Raw genomic sequence first — 15,893 nt, 5'->3', positions numbered from 1 at the left:
CCGGCGAAAGAATACACGTTAAAAAAAAATCACGTTAAAAAAAAAAATTCATGGGATTAGAACTCGTCAACAACGAACCGCAGGGCCGCAGGACCGCTGCTATGCCAGGTGAGCTGAAGCGCCGAATGAAAATCATGGCGGATTCCTGCGGCGGTTACCTAATTCCGCTCGCGCTCTGCCGCTCCGCTCGCTCTGCCGCTCCGCTCGCTCTGCCGCTCCGCTCGCTCTGCCGCTCTGCTCTGCGGTTGCCGCGCCTGCCGCGGGGCATGGCGCAGCCAATCAGGGAAAACGCGGAAGCAAAAGCAGCACTCATGACATGTCATTAAGCAATAGGCTTCCCCCCCTCTTCTCCAATAAGTTCATATCCGGGTTGTGTGACGTCATGTCTCACCTGTGGGTGGGTGGGTGTAGAAGAACCTGTAGCCGCAGGTAACGACCAGGCAGCAGACCAGCAGAGACACCAGGGAACACGACACTGGAGTTTACCCCAAAAGGAGAACGACTCGAACGAGCAGATAGTCGCTCTTTGAAACTGACTTTCTTTTCAACTTTTCAGCAAGACGAGGAGAGTAAACACCTGGGAACGCGCCGTGTTAACCCCTTCTTCACCCCCTGTGCACATTTCATTCCGCCTGGATTCTTTTTTTGTATTTTTTTGGGCTGTGGTACAATTATCAAAGAATGTCCTAGGAGTAAGTGCTTTTGCCCTCCCCCCTTTGTTACTCAATATTTCAATATCTGGCAGTTATTTAACATTACTGTATATGATAAGTGTGTATTAGAGCGAGAGCAGAAGCCCCCCCCCACACACACACACTGAGACTTCCGTGGTATATTATTATTATCGCCAAACCAGCAAGTTACCTGGAATAATAAAAACGACCCAAACTACTTCCTCATATGCGGTAAGTCTTCGTTTAAAAAGGCGTTCGTTGTTGTTGCGGTGACGTTTTGGACACTTGTTGTCCTCCAGATGTAGGTCAAACAATAGATCTATCTGTGGGCGCGACTAGTCGACCAAGTCGTCGTCGGGCCATCAGGGCTCCTCTCTCTCTGTACAGTATTTACATCCATTCTCTCAGAACAAGGACATTGGGACAAATGTGTTTTCATAGTACAACTCCCAATCTTTTTTTCAAAGCTGATCCCACACATTAAGACTGGAAAACCCCTGTGACTGCACCATTTAAAACCTGTGTTTTATGTTTATGTTTCTTACACTACTAACTGTTTTCACTGTGCATTCATTGTAAACAGCGGTTTGTGATGAATCTGATATCAGTAATTTACGTTTTAGTAATTTAGCTGAACGCTTTTATCCAAAGCCACTTACAAATTCTGTACGACAAGTCAGCAGGAAGGGTACAACTCTTTCAGCCGAGTGTTAAAACTGGGGTGCTGCAGTGTTGAGTCTGTGCATATTAGTAGAGACATATTTGTATAGTAGCCTACTATACTATTATGTAGGCTACTATTAGTAGGTAGTAATATAGACAAGGAAGATGATTTATTGGAAGAGTGCATGATGGTAGAAGACGGTTTAGTTTTTTCTCTTTGATTTCACATTATTGTCATTTTAAGTTTGACTGACGTTTCTTTTTTTGAAGGGGCCCCAAGTTGACCCCAAACTTTGGAACGCCTGCCCTAGGCCTAATGTCGATACAAGAGTTAAAAACACCTCTGAGGTTTTAAGGCCCCTTCTCATGTTTCCCGTGCGCCTGTCTCCCCGCCAGGCCCCGGGCACCTTGAGCCATGCCTGGCCACAGCACAGGGGCTCACCAGTCGTCCCGCCACCACAAGAAGCACACCTCCAGCAGCGCCCGAGCGGATGGCTACCGACACGACCGCACCATATCCCGGGACAGCACGGCCAGCCAGGAGTCCCACAAGGACCACCACCACCACGGGGAGCAGCATGCGCCGGAGCACCACCACGCCGACCACCCCCGGCACCAGGAGGCCAAGCACGGCCGCCGGGGAGGAGGCCACCAGCAGCGTAACGTCGCCAACGGCCGCGGCTCGGAGACGCTGGGCTTCATCCCCGGCTCGGCGGACAACGCGCCCAGCGGCCGGCGCTCCTGCGGCTCCTGCGCCTCCATGGGCTGGAGCGGCTGCAAGGCCTTGATCTGCTGCGTCCTCACCTGCGGCTTCTACGGCAGCCGGGAGCCCTGCCTGCCCGTCAACGAGAGCTCCACGGACCACCCCTCCAAGGCGGGCAGCGAGGGCCACGTGTCCAACGGCATGATGGCCCTGTCCAACCCCACCTGCGGCGTGCCCGTGGAGGCCAGGCCGCCGTCCAAGCCCTCCAAGCTGCCCGCCAGCGACAGCTTCCGCTACCAGGACGTGCGGATCGCGGGCAAGACGGTGTCCATATTCCCGACGCAGCAGCAGGCGAGCCACGTGACCCGCGCGTCGCGCGCCACCACCACCAACCCCACCGGCACGGGCACACAGCGGCCGGTCAGCAACACCAGCCTGTACTCCCGCGAGGAGCTGGACCTGGACGACCTGAGCGACGCGGGCACCGACATTGACTCGCTCATCACCAAGAAGCTGCTGGAGCTGTACGCCCTGCACCAGATCGACCAGCTGGCCAAGTGCACGTCGGACTCGTCGTTCTCCAGGAAGACCAACGAGATCAGCGAGCTCATCTACAGCATCGCCCAGGACTACAACCTGGAGGAGCAGGAGGCCGAGTGCAAGCTGGTGCACGGCGTCATCCGCATCAGCACGCGCAAGGGCAAGCGGAGCAAGGGGGGTCCCCCCCCGGCCCCCCTGCAGCAGGCGCCCCCGCCAGGCCAGCGGGCCAACGGGAGGAGCGACGGCACCCTCCCCGACAGCGGCAACGAGACCATGACCAACACGTTCATGAGCAGCGACAGTGAGTATTAGGGATGGGTACCGAATTCGGTACTTTTAAAGGTGCTTACCGAAACACGTCGGTACTACCGAGTATCGATTCACATTTTTTTTTATGTCAACGTTCACACGCACAATATACGCTTACCTAGGATTTGACTTGATTCAACAACAAAGCAGTCGGGGCGATGGCAAGCCGAAAACGGTCGAAAGTGTGGTTATTTGAATTTTTTTTTTTACAACTGAGGTAGGTAGATTACATTTTTAGAGACTAAAGTACAGAAAAAAGGTACCGTTGGGTACCGTTATCGATTCACAGGTACCGGTACCGTATCGGTTCAAATGTGAACAGTACCCGTCCCTAGTGAGTATATATATGGACTCTTTCAAATCAAATCAAATGTATTTGTAAAGCCCCGAAATCACAAGTTAACACATTGGGCGCCAATAACGTCGTACAACGTTTTTCAAGGTCATGCTAATTCTGCCAAACCACGGCGTACGACGTTATTGATATCATATTTCATTTTTTCGCCATGGTATTCATAATTCCCTCACCCAGCCTCGGCTGATACAGTGGGAGCCTGCACAACTCTGCAACCAGGGCACGAAATTAACTTTTTTACTCACCGGCCAGTGGCGGGTAGATTCTTCATATTTCTTACCTGCCAACTTTTTTTTGATTAAAAAAAAACAATAATTATTATTTTATATAATTTCTTTTTTAATAAAATATATATATTATATAATCATACTTGTAGTTGTATTATCTGCGAGACATCGCCACCTCGCTGTCTGCAAACAGCTCCACTGTCTGTGTGTATACTCGAGTGGCCTCCAGCTCCAGCAAGGATTCTCCGACGCTGCAGCTGGACCCTAAACTCTACATTCAGCATGAAAGGATTCTCCTGCGCTGCAGCTAGACCCTATTCAGCAGCCCTCATGCGATGTAAGCCAGGGGCTCGAATACGCATGTTGTAGGACATTGATGTCAGGAGCTATCTGTAGCTACTGCTGGATGGCGTTGGGACAACGCCTCTGAACTATTTAGTTTACTGGGACATTTCGTAGTGACTAGTGAGCTAACGTGGGCTAACATGAGCTACCTAGCCAACGGAGGTATTATGCACTGGACACTTGCTGGAGCAGTTGTTGATGTCGGGAGCTATCAGTAGCTAGCCGGCTGGATAACGTTACACAATGCCTCATGTATTAAACTAAAAGTGAATAGTTGACTGGGTCATTTTGTAACAGTAGCTAACATTAGCTCACGGAGGTCCCTCTGACTAGACTAACGTCAGTCACGGTGACTGTCCGAGGCAATGACCTCTGTTTACATGCAGCAGCATACAGAAACAGGTGCGGGAGGGGTAGGAGCAGCAATGCGCTGCGTGTCTGTGCTGAGACAGCGAGTGAGAACTCCGCTCACAATTGGATCATGATTTTCGGTTTTCACATGACTATTTGATTGCACGCCACACGGCGGGCAGACCTCTCAGTGGGAGTCGCCAAATGTAAAAACTAATCGCCAATGGCGCTTGGCGGGCTCTAGTTTCGCCCCCTGTCTGCAACGCTTCAATACTGCTGCCTGGTGGATGATCGGCGAGTTGCAACCGGAAATGGATCTCTGGTGATCTCCGTGCATCTGGAAAATGCGTCCGGCACTCGCATATTGTTGCGGGACTCGGCAACAAATGGCAGTTGATAATCTATATATGCGTTTATGCCTATAACTCACGTTCTAGGAATTACTGCAGAAAACGATAAAAACATATTTATATTCTAGACGGTATTTTCGTATGAATCTATGAATGAAAAAGTACAACGTTCCTACATCCTGAACGATAGATAATCGATGTTGAATGGGCCATAGTAATGTCAATTTAGCAATACAATTAAAAAAGCTATAGCCCTGCAAAGAAGGTAAACATCTCCATAGGCTTAGAGTGGTGGCAGAGAGTGGTATGAGACGGGCAAACTCCGTGGCAGTTAATGTGTTAATGTCCCCATGGGCCGGACAAGTCTTCTTTAAACAAGTCGAAAAGAAACATCACAATAAATCAAGAACAAAAGAAAATGTATTTATGAAATCCAAAATAAATGTCAAATAAATAAATGCAACACTCCCAGACATACCCCAGCGAAGGTAAGGGAAAACTCACTAAAAACCTAGCAATAGGAAAAAAGCACAACAGGCAATGTGGAGGAGCGAAACCTTAGAAGGGCCGTTCAAGGGGGGGATCCCCCATCTTGGATGTCGGTGATAATAGTGTTGCTATGGATGATCGATGGAGAATAAAACAGATGAATAGTTGGTATGTATGTCGTAATAAAACACAATGCGTACAGTGTACAGCACCGCAAAGATGTCAGGTACATTAGATTCAGATTTAGATTAGATTCACATTTTATTTGCAGGATGTGCAATACCAGATATTACTTATGGAAAGTATTGTGCCTAGTTAAGATTAAATTCAAATGTATTGTCGTCATATGGCACAAGTACAGTACAACGAAAATAAGTTTGGCGTCCAACCAGATGTTACCAACCAAATGTAACAGTAAAATGCAATAGTAATATACAATATACAGGTGATTAAACCGGGTATAAAATATAGAAATTGTTACTACTGGGTATAGTTAATTTGATCGGTAGTAATTACAAGGGCTGCTTGATTATGCCAAAAATCATAATCACGATTATTTTGATTGATATTGAAATTGCGATTATTAAACACGGTTATTCATTGATTTGAGAACATTGATTTTTGCTTCCTTCGCGACCGAGGCTGCCTTCCTGTCGTCTTGTACAAGTTAGCGAAGACGTTTTAAAACAACTGAAGAGATGTGCCAGTTTCCATAACCTTTGGGGGGGGGGGGGGGGGGGGGAGCAACGCGGCATGTGGTGCAATACGTTTCATCTCGATCGTCTTGTCTTCGTGATCGTGGGAAGACAAAAACCGCAATTGAAATTTAATCTTGATGAATTGCCCCGCCCTAGTAATTAATACTACAGTGTTATCCAGTAGGAAGGAATAATGGAATGACAACCTGCGTCTTAAGACTCCAAACATGCCGATCATGTCACCCGTCTGCTGATAATGAGTCATGTTGTCTTGTGGAACAACATGAACGGGTCAACCATGTTGTTTTCTTCGCTTTGGTGTATTTTTTTACATTTATTTTTTGGGTGTGTACAGTGATTATCATGTACAGTGATAAAGGTATAAAGACACTATGGTAGGCGGCTACGTGACGTAGTGGGCAAGGCGCTCGCCACGAATGACGGAGACGCTGGGCTTGCCTGTTCGAGCCCAGCGCTCCACATTTGCTTTCAGTTTAGCTGGTCGTTCATACTAATACACATTGGCCGTATTAGGGGGTGGGAAACTGATGGGTGGGGATCGGGCGTTGTGGACAGCGACTCCTACAGGTCGGTTGGTGCGCCTGCGCAGTAGAATCAGGAAGTGTCAGGGGCAGCGTGAGCCTCCCACGCGTTACTCCTCGCCACTGAGAGATCGAGCTGCGCAGGTGAAAAGATGCGACTGCTGTTACCTCAAGTACCGGAGGGGACTTGTGCTATGTATGACTTAGTCCACATTGCAGCCGGCTTGTGGGAGACAAGAAACAGCGTTCGTGACAGGGGAGGGTTGAATTGGATGATACGAAATTGGGATGGGAAAAAAATATAGAAAATGGGAGAAAAAGTGGATAAAAAAAAAAGACACTATGGTAGTAAGTCATACTGGCCAGCAGCGTAACTAGTAAGAGTAGTATATGTACAGAGATGCAGTATAGATACAGTAAAGGACTATGTGCAGGTAAGTACAGACGGTGTGGATAGATGATTGACTATTGATTGAATCCCTGCTGCGTTCAATGTTTGTTTACTTTAACTCCGTCGTCTGTCCCTGCAACAGTGCCGGAGGTCAAGGTGTCGGAGCAGACGTCGTCTGACGAGCTGGCGAGAAAAATGAGACACTACAGTGGGAGAAGTAAGTAACACCTGTGAGCTGAGCGCAGAACGTGTTCAGACAACTGAGTGGTCAATAATCCAGAACCTGTTGAGACAACTGAGTGGTCAATAATCCAGAACCTGTTGAGACGACTCAAAGTGGTCAATAATCCAGAACCTGTTGAGACAACTGAGTGGTCAATAATCCAGAACCTGTTGAGACAACTGAGTGGTCAATAATCCAGAACCTGTTGAGACAACTGAGTGGTCAATAATCCAGAACCTGTTGAGACAACTGAGTGGTCAATAATCCAGAACCTGTTGAGACAACTGAGTGGTCAATAATCCAGAACCTGTTGAGACAACTGAGTGGTCAATAATCTAGAAAGTGTTTAGACAACTGAGTGGTCAATAATCTAGAAAATGTTTAGACAACTGAGTGGTCAATAATCCAGAACCTTTTGAGACAACTGAGTGGTCAATAATCCAGAACCTGTTGAGACAACTGAGTGGTCAATAATCCAGAACCTGTTGAGACAACTGAGTGGTCAATAATCCAGAACCTGTTGAGACAACTGAGTGGTCAATAATCTAGAAAGTGTTTAGACAACTGAGTGGTCAATAATCTAGAAAGTGTTTAGACAACTGAGTGGTCAATAATCCAGAACCTTTTGAGACAACTGAGTGGTCAATAATCCAGAACCTGTTGAGACAACTGAGTGGTCAATAATCCAGAACCTGTTGAGACAACTGAGTGGTCAATAATCCAGAACCTGTTGAGACAACTGAGTGGTCAATAATCTAGAACCTGTTGAGACGACTGAGTGGTCAATAATCTAGAAAGTGTTCAGACAACTGAGTGGTCAATAATCTAGAAAGTGTTTAGACAACTGAGTGGTCAATAATCCAGAACCTGTTCAGACAACTTGAGTGGTCAATAATCTAGAAAGTGTTCAGACAACTGAGTGGTCAATAATCTAGAACCTTTTGAGACGACTCAAAGTGGTCAATAATCTAGAAAGTGTTCAGACAACTGAGTGGTCAATAATCCAGAACCTTTTTGAGGCGACTCAAAGTGGTCAATAATCTAGAAAGTGTTCAGACAACTGAGTGGTCAATAATCCAGAACATGTTCAGGCAACTGAGTGGTCAATAATCCAGAACATGTTCAAACAATTGAGTGGTCAATAGGGCTGACCCGTATTAGTCGAAAGGAGCCGTAGTCGACTAGCCAACCTCTTAGTCGAATACAAAAAAAAAATTATATATATTTTTTATCATTCTTTCCAAAAGAAAAGAGGCCTAGAAGCGTGGCTAACGCTAATGGCACGCATACCAGAGGCTAACTGCCTACGAAAACAGGCACAGAGGCACTGAAAGAGGATTTCACCCATCTAATGAACACACTAGACTAGACAAATATCAAGATGTATCCATCAGTGGACCAATTGCATGCTTTTGCAGAGGACAAGAAGCCTTCAGTCGACTCCTTCAGACATTAACCACCCCCCACAGCCCAAATGGAATGATAAAAAAAAGAAAAATAATATATATATATATATATTTTTTATACTTTTTTTTTTCTTTTTTTTTTACCAATAGTCGACTAACAGCAAATTTTGGCCAATCATAGTCGACCATCCAAATCCTTAGTCGGGGACAGCCCTAGTGGTCAATAATCCAGAACATGTTCAAACAACTGAATGGTCAATAATCCAGAACATGTTCAGGCAATTGAGTGGTCAATAATCCAGAACATGTTCAGACAACCGAGTGGTCAATAATCCAGAACCTGTTCAGACAACCGAGTGTTCAATAATCCAGAATGTGTTCAGGCAATTCATAGGGGTCACTAAAGTGGCTTTGTGCAAGAGTTTGACTAGATCTGACAATGGTTTGTATTTAAAAGAAACACATCTGTAACTATCTTGATAAGAGATGTTCACTGTTGGAACAGGGTATCTGCAGGGTATTAAAAAGTCTTTCAAAAAGTATTCAATTAATAATTCTCAAGTTTAAAGCCTTAAAATGTATTAAAAAGTCTTAAATCTAATTTGCACAGGTATTACATTTTTTTGGGGGGGGGGGACTGTCGGGAGATACTAGTATTAAACATATGAAATGTTTTTGTATTCAAGTCGGGGCTTCCAGGAGCTAGGTGTGTCTGCGGATGGCTTGTATTGCCGATAGCTTGTGTGAGACTGAGAATTTAAATTGGCCGCGCAAGTGCAGCCGCCAGTTCAGAATCAGAAAGGTCTTTATTGCCAAGTCGTTTTACACGCACAAGGAATTTGATTTGGTCCTTTGGTGCGACATTAACGGACAGACAATTACGGTAGAATAAAATAAAAGGTATAATAAAATTAAATGGAATATAAACTAAGTTAAGATAGAGGCACAATAGAATATAATTATAAAATAGGCCAGGGCTGAACAATTGTGCAGTGTCGCATGGTCGTGAAATTGGTATTAAAAAGGTCTTAAAGGGGACATGCATTATAAATGCCTTTTTTTCTGTGTTTAGCATGGTTTTATAGTAATACAGGTTAGTATCAATGGGTCTGTGTCTCTAATTACCATATTGACTCATCAGTCTAGTCTCGAGTTCACGAGATCCTCCCCCACTCAACTAAACTGTTCTGATTTGACCGTTTCTGTGACGTTAATATAGCACTGATTTGCATAAATAACGCCCCCTCTATGGTTGACAGCGACAGCAAACAGAGCAGGCAGATAGTGTAACCCGACACTTCCTCAGAGCGAGGCAGACAACGAGTGAGGGAGAGGGAGGGAGGGAGGAGCTTCTGTCGGGGTTAACGAACCGCGCAAGAGGAGAGCAGTAGCGCATACTCATTTACACACAACCTGGGCTGGACCTTGCGCGGGGCAGCAGCATTAGCACATACTCATTTACACAGTGCTTACAGTGCACGAGGTCTACCTCCACAGCGTTATCCTACAGTACCCACACTCGCCACCAGGCCTACCTCCACAGCGTTATCCTACAGTACCCACTCACCACGAGGTCTACCTCCACAGCGTTATCCTACAGTACCCACTCACCACCAGGTCCACCTCCACAGCGTTATCCTACAGTACCCACTCACCACGAGGTCTACCTCCACAGCGTTATCCTACAGTACCCACTCACCACGAGGTCTACCTCCACAGCGTTATCCTACAGTACCCACTCACCACCAGGTCTACCTCCACAGCGTTATCCTACAGTCCCCACTCACCACGAGGCCTACCTCCACAGCGTTATCCTACAGTCCCCACTCACCACGAGGCCTACCTCCACAGCGTTATCCTACAGTACCCACTCACCACCAGGTCTACCTCCACAGCGTTATCCTACAGTACCCACTCACCACCAGGTCTACCTCCACAGCGTTATCCTACAGTACCCACTATCACCACCAGGCCTACCTCCACAGCGTTATCCTACAGTACCCACTCACCACGAGGTCTACCTCCACAGCGTTATCCTACAGTACCCACTCACCACCAGGTCTACCTCCACAGCGTTATCCTACAGTACCCACTCACCACCAGGTCTACCTCGGCTGCAGGCCCTGTTCTCACCTCCCCTCTCGCTCACCAGTGGCATACCGGCCTTTTTGAAGTGACACCCTGAGAATAATAGCCCCCGCCCCCCCCCCGCGCCAGAGAGCCAAGGGATCGAATCTCAGTAAATACACGGCACATCATGTCCCCCGCGGTGCATTATGTAATTTAGTGAGCGGCTCGGGTTGCAGGTGGTTTACTGCGCATCGGACCCTGTTGTTGTTGTTCAGCGGCGGGGCTGTCGGAGGGGAGGCGGGGGTGTCACGTTGCATGCGTTCTGAATGGAGGAGTTGCACCATTATTATCTTCTCGCTGCTTTGACATCTTGGCCTGGGTATGTGTGGGATTAGAATCTCGTTGCAGCGTCGCGTCCGGTGGTTCCTTTTGCTTTCTACGTAGAAATACTACGATAGAATAGTGCTCTTGTAAAAGTAGAGACATATTTGCTGTTGAATGTACTTAACTTAAGTCTTAAGTATGAAACGTATGCATTCTATATGGTGTTTGTGTGTTCCAGTCCTTGGAAGCATTCAACCCTCGAGCCGTTGACCTCTAAAGGTCGTGTTAAAGTGGTATGTGGTCCAGTTATGCTGCTCTCTGATTGAACTCAACTCTCCTTGAAGTTGACGGACTTCAAATTGGAAAGTAATTAGAAGTTATCTTCCAACATTTTTGCCACGTTTTCAATGCAAGATCTTTTTCTCAAAAGTAACTGGTAACCGATGGGTTCAGAAGAATATAGTGGAATAAAAGTACAAAGTTCCCTAAAATGAAAAAGCCTCGAAATTGTACTTAAGTACAGCGACATAATAATAATCTACATAATAATACTTTATTTGTATAGCACCTTTCATACAAGAATCGCAGCCCAGAGTGCTTCACAGCAGCAAAATTGACATAAATGGAGACATAGGCATAAAATGAGCATATAATTTACAGAATTAGCATAAAACGGTGCAATAGTGCAGTGCACAGTGGCTCTGGAGGTAGAGTAGTCGTCTTGTAATCCGGAGGTTCCCGTTTCGATTCCCAATCCTCCCGGGCAGCGTGTCGAAGTGTCCTTGAGCAAGACACTTAACCCCTAACTGCTCCCGATGAGCAGGTCGGCACCTTGCATGGTCGCCTCCGCCGTCGGTGTGTGAATGTGTGCGTGAATGGGTAAAATCTGAGGAACAAATTGTAAATCGCTTTGGAAAAAAGTTGCTATATAGCTCTCAGTCCATAGCTCTCATTACAGCACATGGTCCATTCAACTCAACATGATCTATCGTATTTATTGCCCAGTGTCTCGTTTTAAATACTTGTTATATTCAGATTCCTTACATTGTCACGTCATTCAGTACCTTACAGCAAAAAAGAGTGGATTTCACTTCGTTGTGGTTCCTCGACCGTAGCGGCATCCGATATAGAATAAACTAAAATTAAATAGCATTGAATAGAATAAGATAAAATAACAGCAAGATGACTATATACAATTCTAACAAAGTGTGCCGATAACAGGATGCGCGGTATGCAGATATTACACTATATAAAATATAATAACAAAATGGAAGTTGTACAGTTCCAACAAGAACATACGCAAGTGTGTAATGAGCAATGGGCAAAAATGCAATGTAAAATACAATATGGGGGGGGGGGGGGGCAGAGAGGAGGAGGAGGGGGGCTGTCGATGGGCTCTGTTGATGAGTCTGATGGCTTGGGGGGGAAAACTGTTGTACTTGTATGTAAAAAGGTGTTATTTCCCTCGACAGCCTACTCCAGCACCGCCACGGCCTACTCTCCCTATCACCACGAGACGGAGACGAACTCGTCGGGGGCCCCCCTGCTGGACGTGCTCTGACGGGCCGGGCCGGAACCACGACGAGGGCCCGTGATGACGACGACGTAGCCGGCTAGGAGGGAGACACGTTCATCCTTCTCCTCCTCGTACTCTCCTCTGGTTTTAAGGACCGATAATGTTACAGAGCTCGGAGCACCTTGTCTTTTTTTTTAACGTGGACCGTCATAGCCCTCTCTTCTTTCGTGGTTCTGCTCGTGTCGTTTTCATATCGCCGTGTCCTTCAGATCCACGTGGCCCCCCCCTGTGTGAGTCAGACTCGACGCCCAACGTGGAGAGAGGGAACAGAGATGGGAGTGGTGTCCAGCCTGCCCCCCCCCCCCCCCGGTGTCTCCAGCTAATTAGTCCCCTTCTGCGCAAACATACAGGAGAAGAGGAGAAGGTATTTTTAGATGAGGGCAAAGCAATGGACTTTTCTTTGTTCTTTTTGTTAATGAATTTGCATGCTGTGTTGCAAGTTGTTTTTATACTATCACTCCATTCTGTAAAAAAGAGACGTAAATGCTCCACGCCATTTTAACTCGGGCCGTAAGAAGATAGAGGCTGACCCTAAAACAGAACCGTCCCTGTGTGGTGTGTGTGTATGTATGTATGTGTGCGTGCGCGTCAGTGACTGTTTCACTCAAATTCTGTCGCTATGGACCAATGTGGACCCAATTGTATTTCAATGTTAGTTATTGCGTTAGCAAACTTCGCAACGGGAAATAAACTCGGCCCTTTTTTTTTTTTTTTTTTTTTTTTTTTTTTTTTTTTTTTAAATGTTATTGTTGTCACTTTGAAACCGTCTGTCGGCTGAGTGTCGGCGACCCCTGCGTCTTACCAGCAGGTCGGACCTGTATTTCTCTTTCAGTATGCAAGTGTAACTTCTAAGCCATATTTCGTTGTACATATATATTTTTTAAGTCGGTGTTGCTTCCTGGGGTGTTGAACCATTCGGTAACTTTTTTTTTTATTCAATGTAAAGTTTTATTTTTACCAAAATAAAAAAAAGAAAAGAATGCATATAGTTCCTCGCCCTATTCTTGCCATCTTGGATGTGTACCAGGTCGATCGTCCATTTACGCGATATGTAAATATTTTAAGAATTGTTTGATACTATTGTAATGAGGTCAAGATTCGGTCGTCCCTGGTTTAACCTCCTAAACCAAATGTACTGTGTTGCTATGGTGCAGTAATGGTAGCGTAACGTAATATCATATGTATCTGAATATACCTGCATATAACCCCTCATGTACTTGCTGTACACCAGCACATAACCCTTAGCTCTAGCCTCTGTATGATGGCATGTACAATAATGCTGTACTGTATACCACAGGTGTATATCCTCACCTGTCTGTACTTACCTGCACAAAGTACTTTACTTATCTATATCTGTACATATTCTACTCTTACTAGTTACACTGCTGGCCAGTAGTAGTCATACTGTCTCCGTTTATATAATACAACGCTGTACATACTGATTGGCACTACACTCTAGTACTAATGTATATCCAGTTTAATCACATGTACATTGTATATTACACTGTTGCATTTACTGTTTCTGGTTGGATGCCATCCCTCTTTTCGTTGTACTGTACTTGTGCTGTATGATGACGATACATTTTAATCTAATGTAATGGTGTTTTCAACACGAGCAATGCCTGCGGTCTTCGACCAAATTCCAGGCTCTTGACCTTACCCGGCCTACACCTAGTCTCTTTGTTTTTTTCTCTCTCTCTCTCTCTCTCTCTCTCTCTCTGTCAATTCAATTCAAACAGTCAGGTGACTGTCACTCACTGTCCCTCAGTCTATCGCAGGCAGCAACATATGCTGCTGCTAGCTCACAGCTTGTTGAGTCCTCCCCTAGTAGGACTGGTAGTTTTTCTGTATCTGGTAGTGCGAGAAAGCCTTTTTTTATTAATTCAAATTTTTTAAAATGCGTTTCTCTGATATATTTATATTTTTCCCATTTGGTGAGGAAGTGCCACTCAGTTTCAGGCTCATTGAGGGTGCAATGACAGCACAGCCTTTGCTCTGCAGGAAGCCAGGTTTTCCTGTGTCTCTGTCTCTCTGTCTGTATCTCTCTCGCTGTTCTGTCGAGCTCGTCTCTCTTAAGTCACTGTTGTATCAGAGGCCTTAGTTTTCCGCCCTCAGCGAAAGGAAGAACCCGTTTGTCTGGTTCTCACAAAAGAAAGGAAATAAAACCCTGGCGTTTGTCTGTCATCCGTTACAGGGCAAAGACGCGCTGGTGAAAAATCAACCTGCTTTTTCTTTAGAAGCTTTTATCACAATTGTCCCGAAGTCGCCAGTGAATAGAATAGAAGCATTTAATTTGTATTTTATTTTTATTTTTTACAATTTTTTTTGTGATCTGTGCAGCAGCCTGTCGCAAGATACCCTGTATAACCCCCATTCCTCTGGCACTGCATTCCTGTTTTACCTGTATGAGGTGTCGTGGAGCGGCTTACTGTTTCACAAATAACGCACCACAGGCAAAGATGCATCACGGTGGCTTGTAGTTGTTCCACAGCAAATGTCTCAAAGAATGTTGCCATATTAGTTTATTTCAATGGGGGGGGGGGGGGGGGGGGTGAAAACAAAATAGGTATTCCTTAAACCTACTTGTTTTGCGTTCAAGAATCGTATGTTGTTTTAAGAATAATTTAGCTTGTAATACAGTGTGTCAACAATGTTTATCTAGTTTTTGTTTTACATAGACCGGACGGAATTCACTTGCACTGTGACTGTTTTAAACGTCTACTACTATTCTTGTTCAGCCTGTTCACTAATCTCCCTGCTGCGTCCGGATCGAGATCTGCAAATTGAGTAACCGTAGGACTTCCAATCACCACCACTAGAGGGAGACAAAGTACCACTGGAGCAAAAAACAACAACATTGGCCTGTCATTATACAGAACAAGTACAGTACAATGCAAATAAGTTTGGCATCCAACCAGAGTGCAAATGTAACAGTAGTGCAATAGTAATATACAATGTACGGGTGATTAAACGGGTATTAAAATATATAAATTAGTACTACTGAGTATAGTTCTTATCAGATGTGTACAGAGTTGTAGTAGTATTATGTACAGTGATACAGGTATGAAGACACAGGTATCTACAGATGTAAAAAGGATTATATGCAGGTATACAGACGGATATGGATAGATATACTGTAGATATATATGGTAAGAATAATACGGTATACACAGCATTATTGTACATACTATCATACAGAGTTATATGTGTTTGCAGGTGTATAAGTAGATATATAAAATGATTATATGCAGGTATATTCAGACAGGTAAATGTAAATATATAACTATTGCAATAGCTCTTAACCTTTTTTTTGTGTCACAGACCCTCAAATGTATTAGAATGCAGACCAACATTTGAATGAATGAATGAAAACTTTATTTAACAGATTGCAGAATGGGTACAATACAGTACGGCTCAATACACACAATTGTTAAGGGGATGCAGACCAGAGAAAGACGTTTGTCTTGTTTACATCAAGGTCCCCCATTTTCAATTCATAGACATTTATGGCATAGGGACATAAAGGTATTTAGTACTGATACATTTGTGACATAAACGGTATTCAAATATACAGCACTGTTACCTATAGATCCTGACAGAGTATATACATATGATGGGGAGGGGACTGTACATTAGGCGGGGGTGGGTGGGTGGGAG

The 15,893-nt window shown here is 45.2% G+C and overlaps 1 protein-coding gene across 2 annotated transcripts; it reads left to right on the top strand.

The window, feature by feature from the left end:
- The first annotated feature begins 406 nt into the window (after window positions 1-406).
- Window positions 407-13,204, top strand: kdf1a (keratinocyte differentiation factor 1a). 2 transcript variants are annotated; one of them, XM_084308046.1, is made up of 4 exons: window positions 407-692; window positions 1,734-2,881; window positions 6,780-6,854; window positions 12,133-13,204. In XM_084308046.1, exons 2-4 carry the CDS (start codon window positions 1,753-1,755, stop codon window positions 12,219-12,221), a joined length of 1,293 nt encoding a protein of 430 aa, XP_084164172.1. In that variant the 5' UTR covers window positions 407-692; window positions 1,734-1,752; the 3' UTR covers window positions 12,222-13,204. The 2 variants fall into 2 exon arrangements, with proteins under 2 accessions (XP_084164172.1, XP_084164173.1); XM_084308047.1 differs by having other exon boundaries at window positions 407-905.
- Window positions 13,205-15,893: the final 2,689 nt, after the last annotated feature.

The sequence above is a fragment of the Notolepis coatsorum genome (assembly GCF_963971535.1).
Source record: "Notolepis coatsorum genome assembly, chromosome: 2".
Classification (NCBI taxonomy): domain Eukaryota; kingdom Metazoa; phylum Chordata; class Actinopteri; order Aulopiformes; family Paralepididae; genus Notolepis; species Notolepis coatsorum.
The sequence above is the reverse complement of the archived record's forward strand: the minus strand, read 5'-3'. Positions and strand labels throughout refer to the sequence as shown.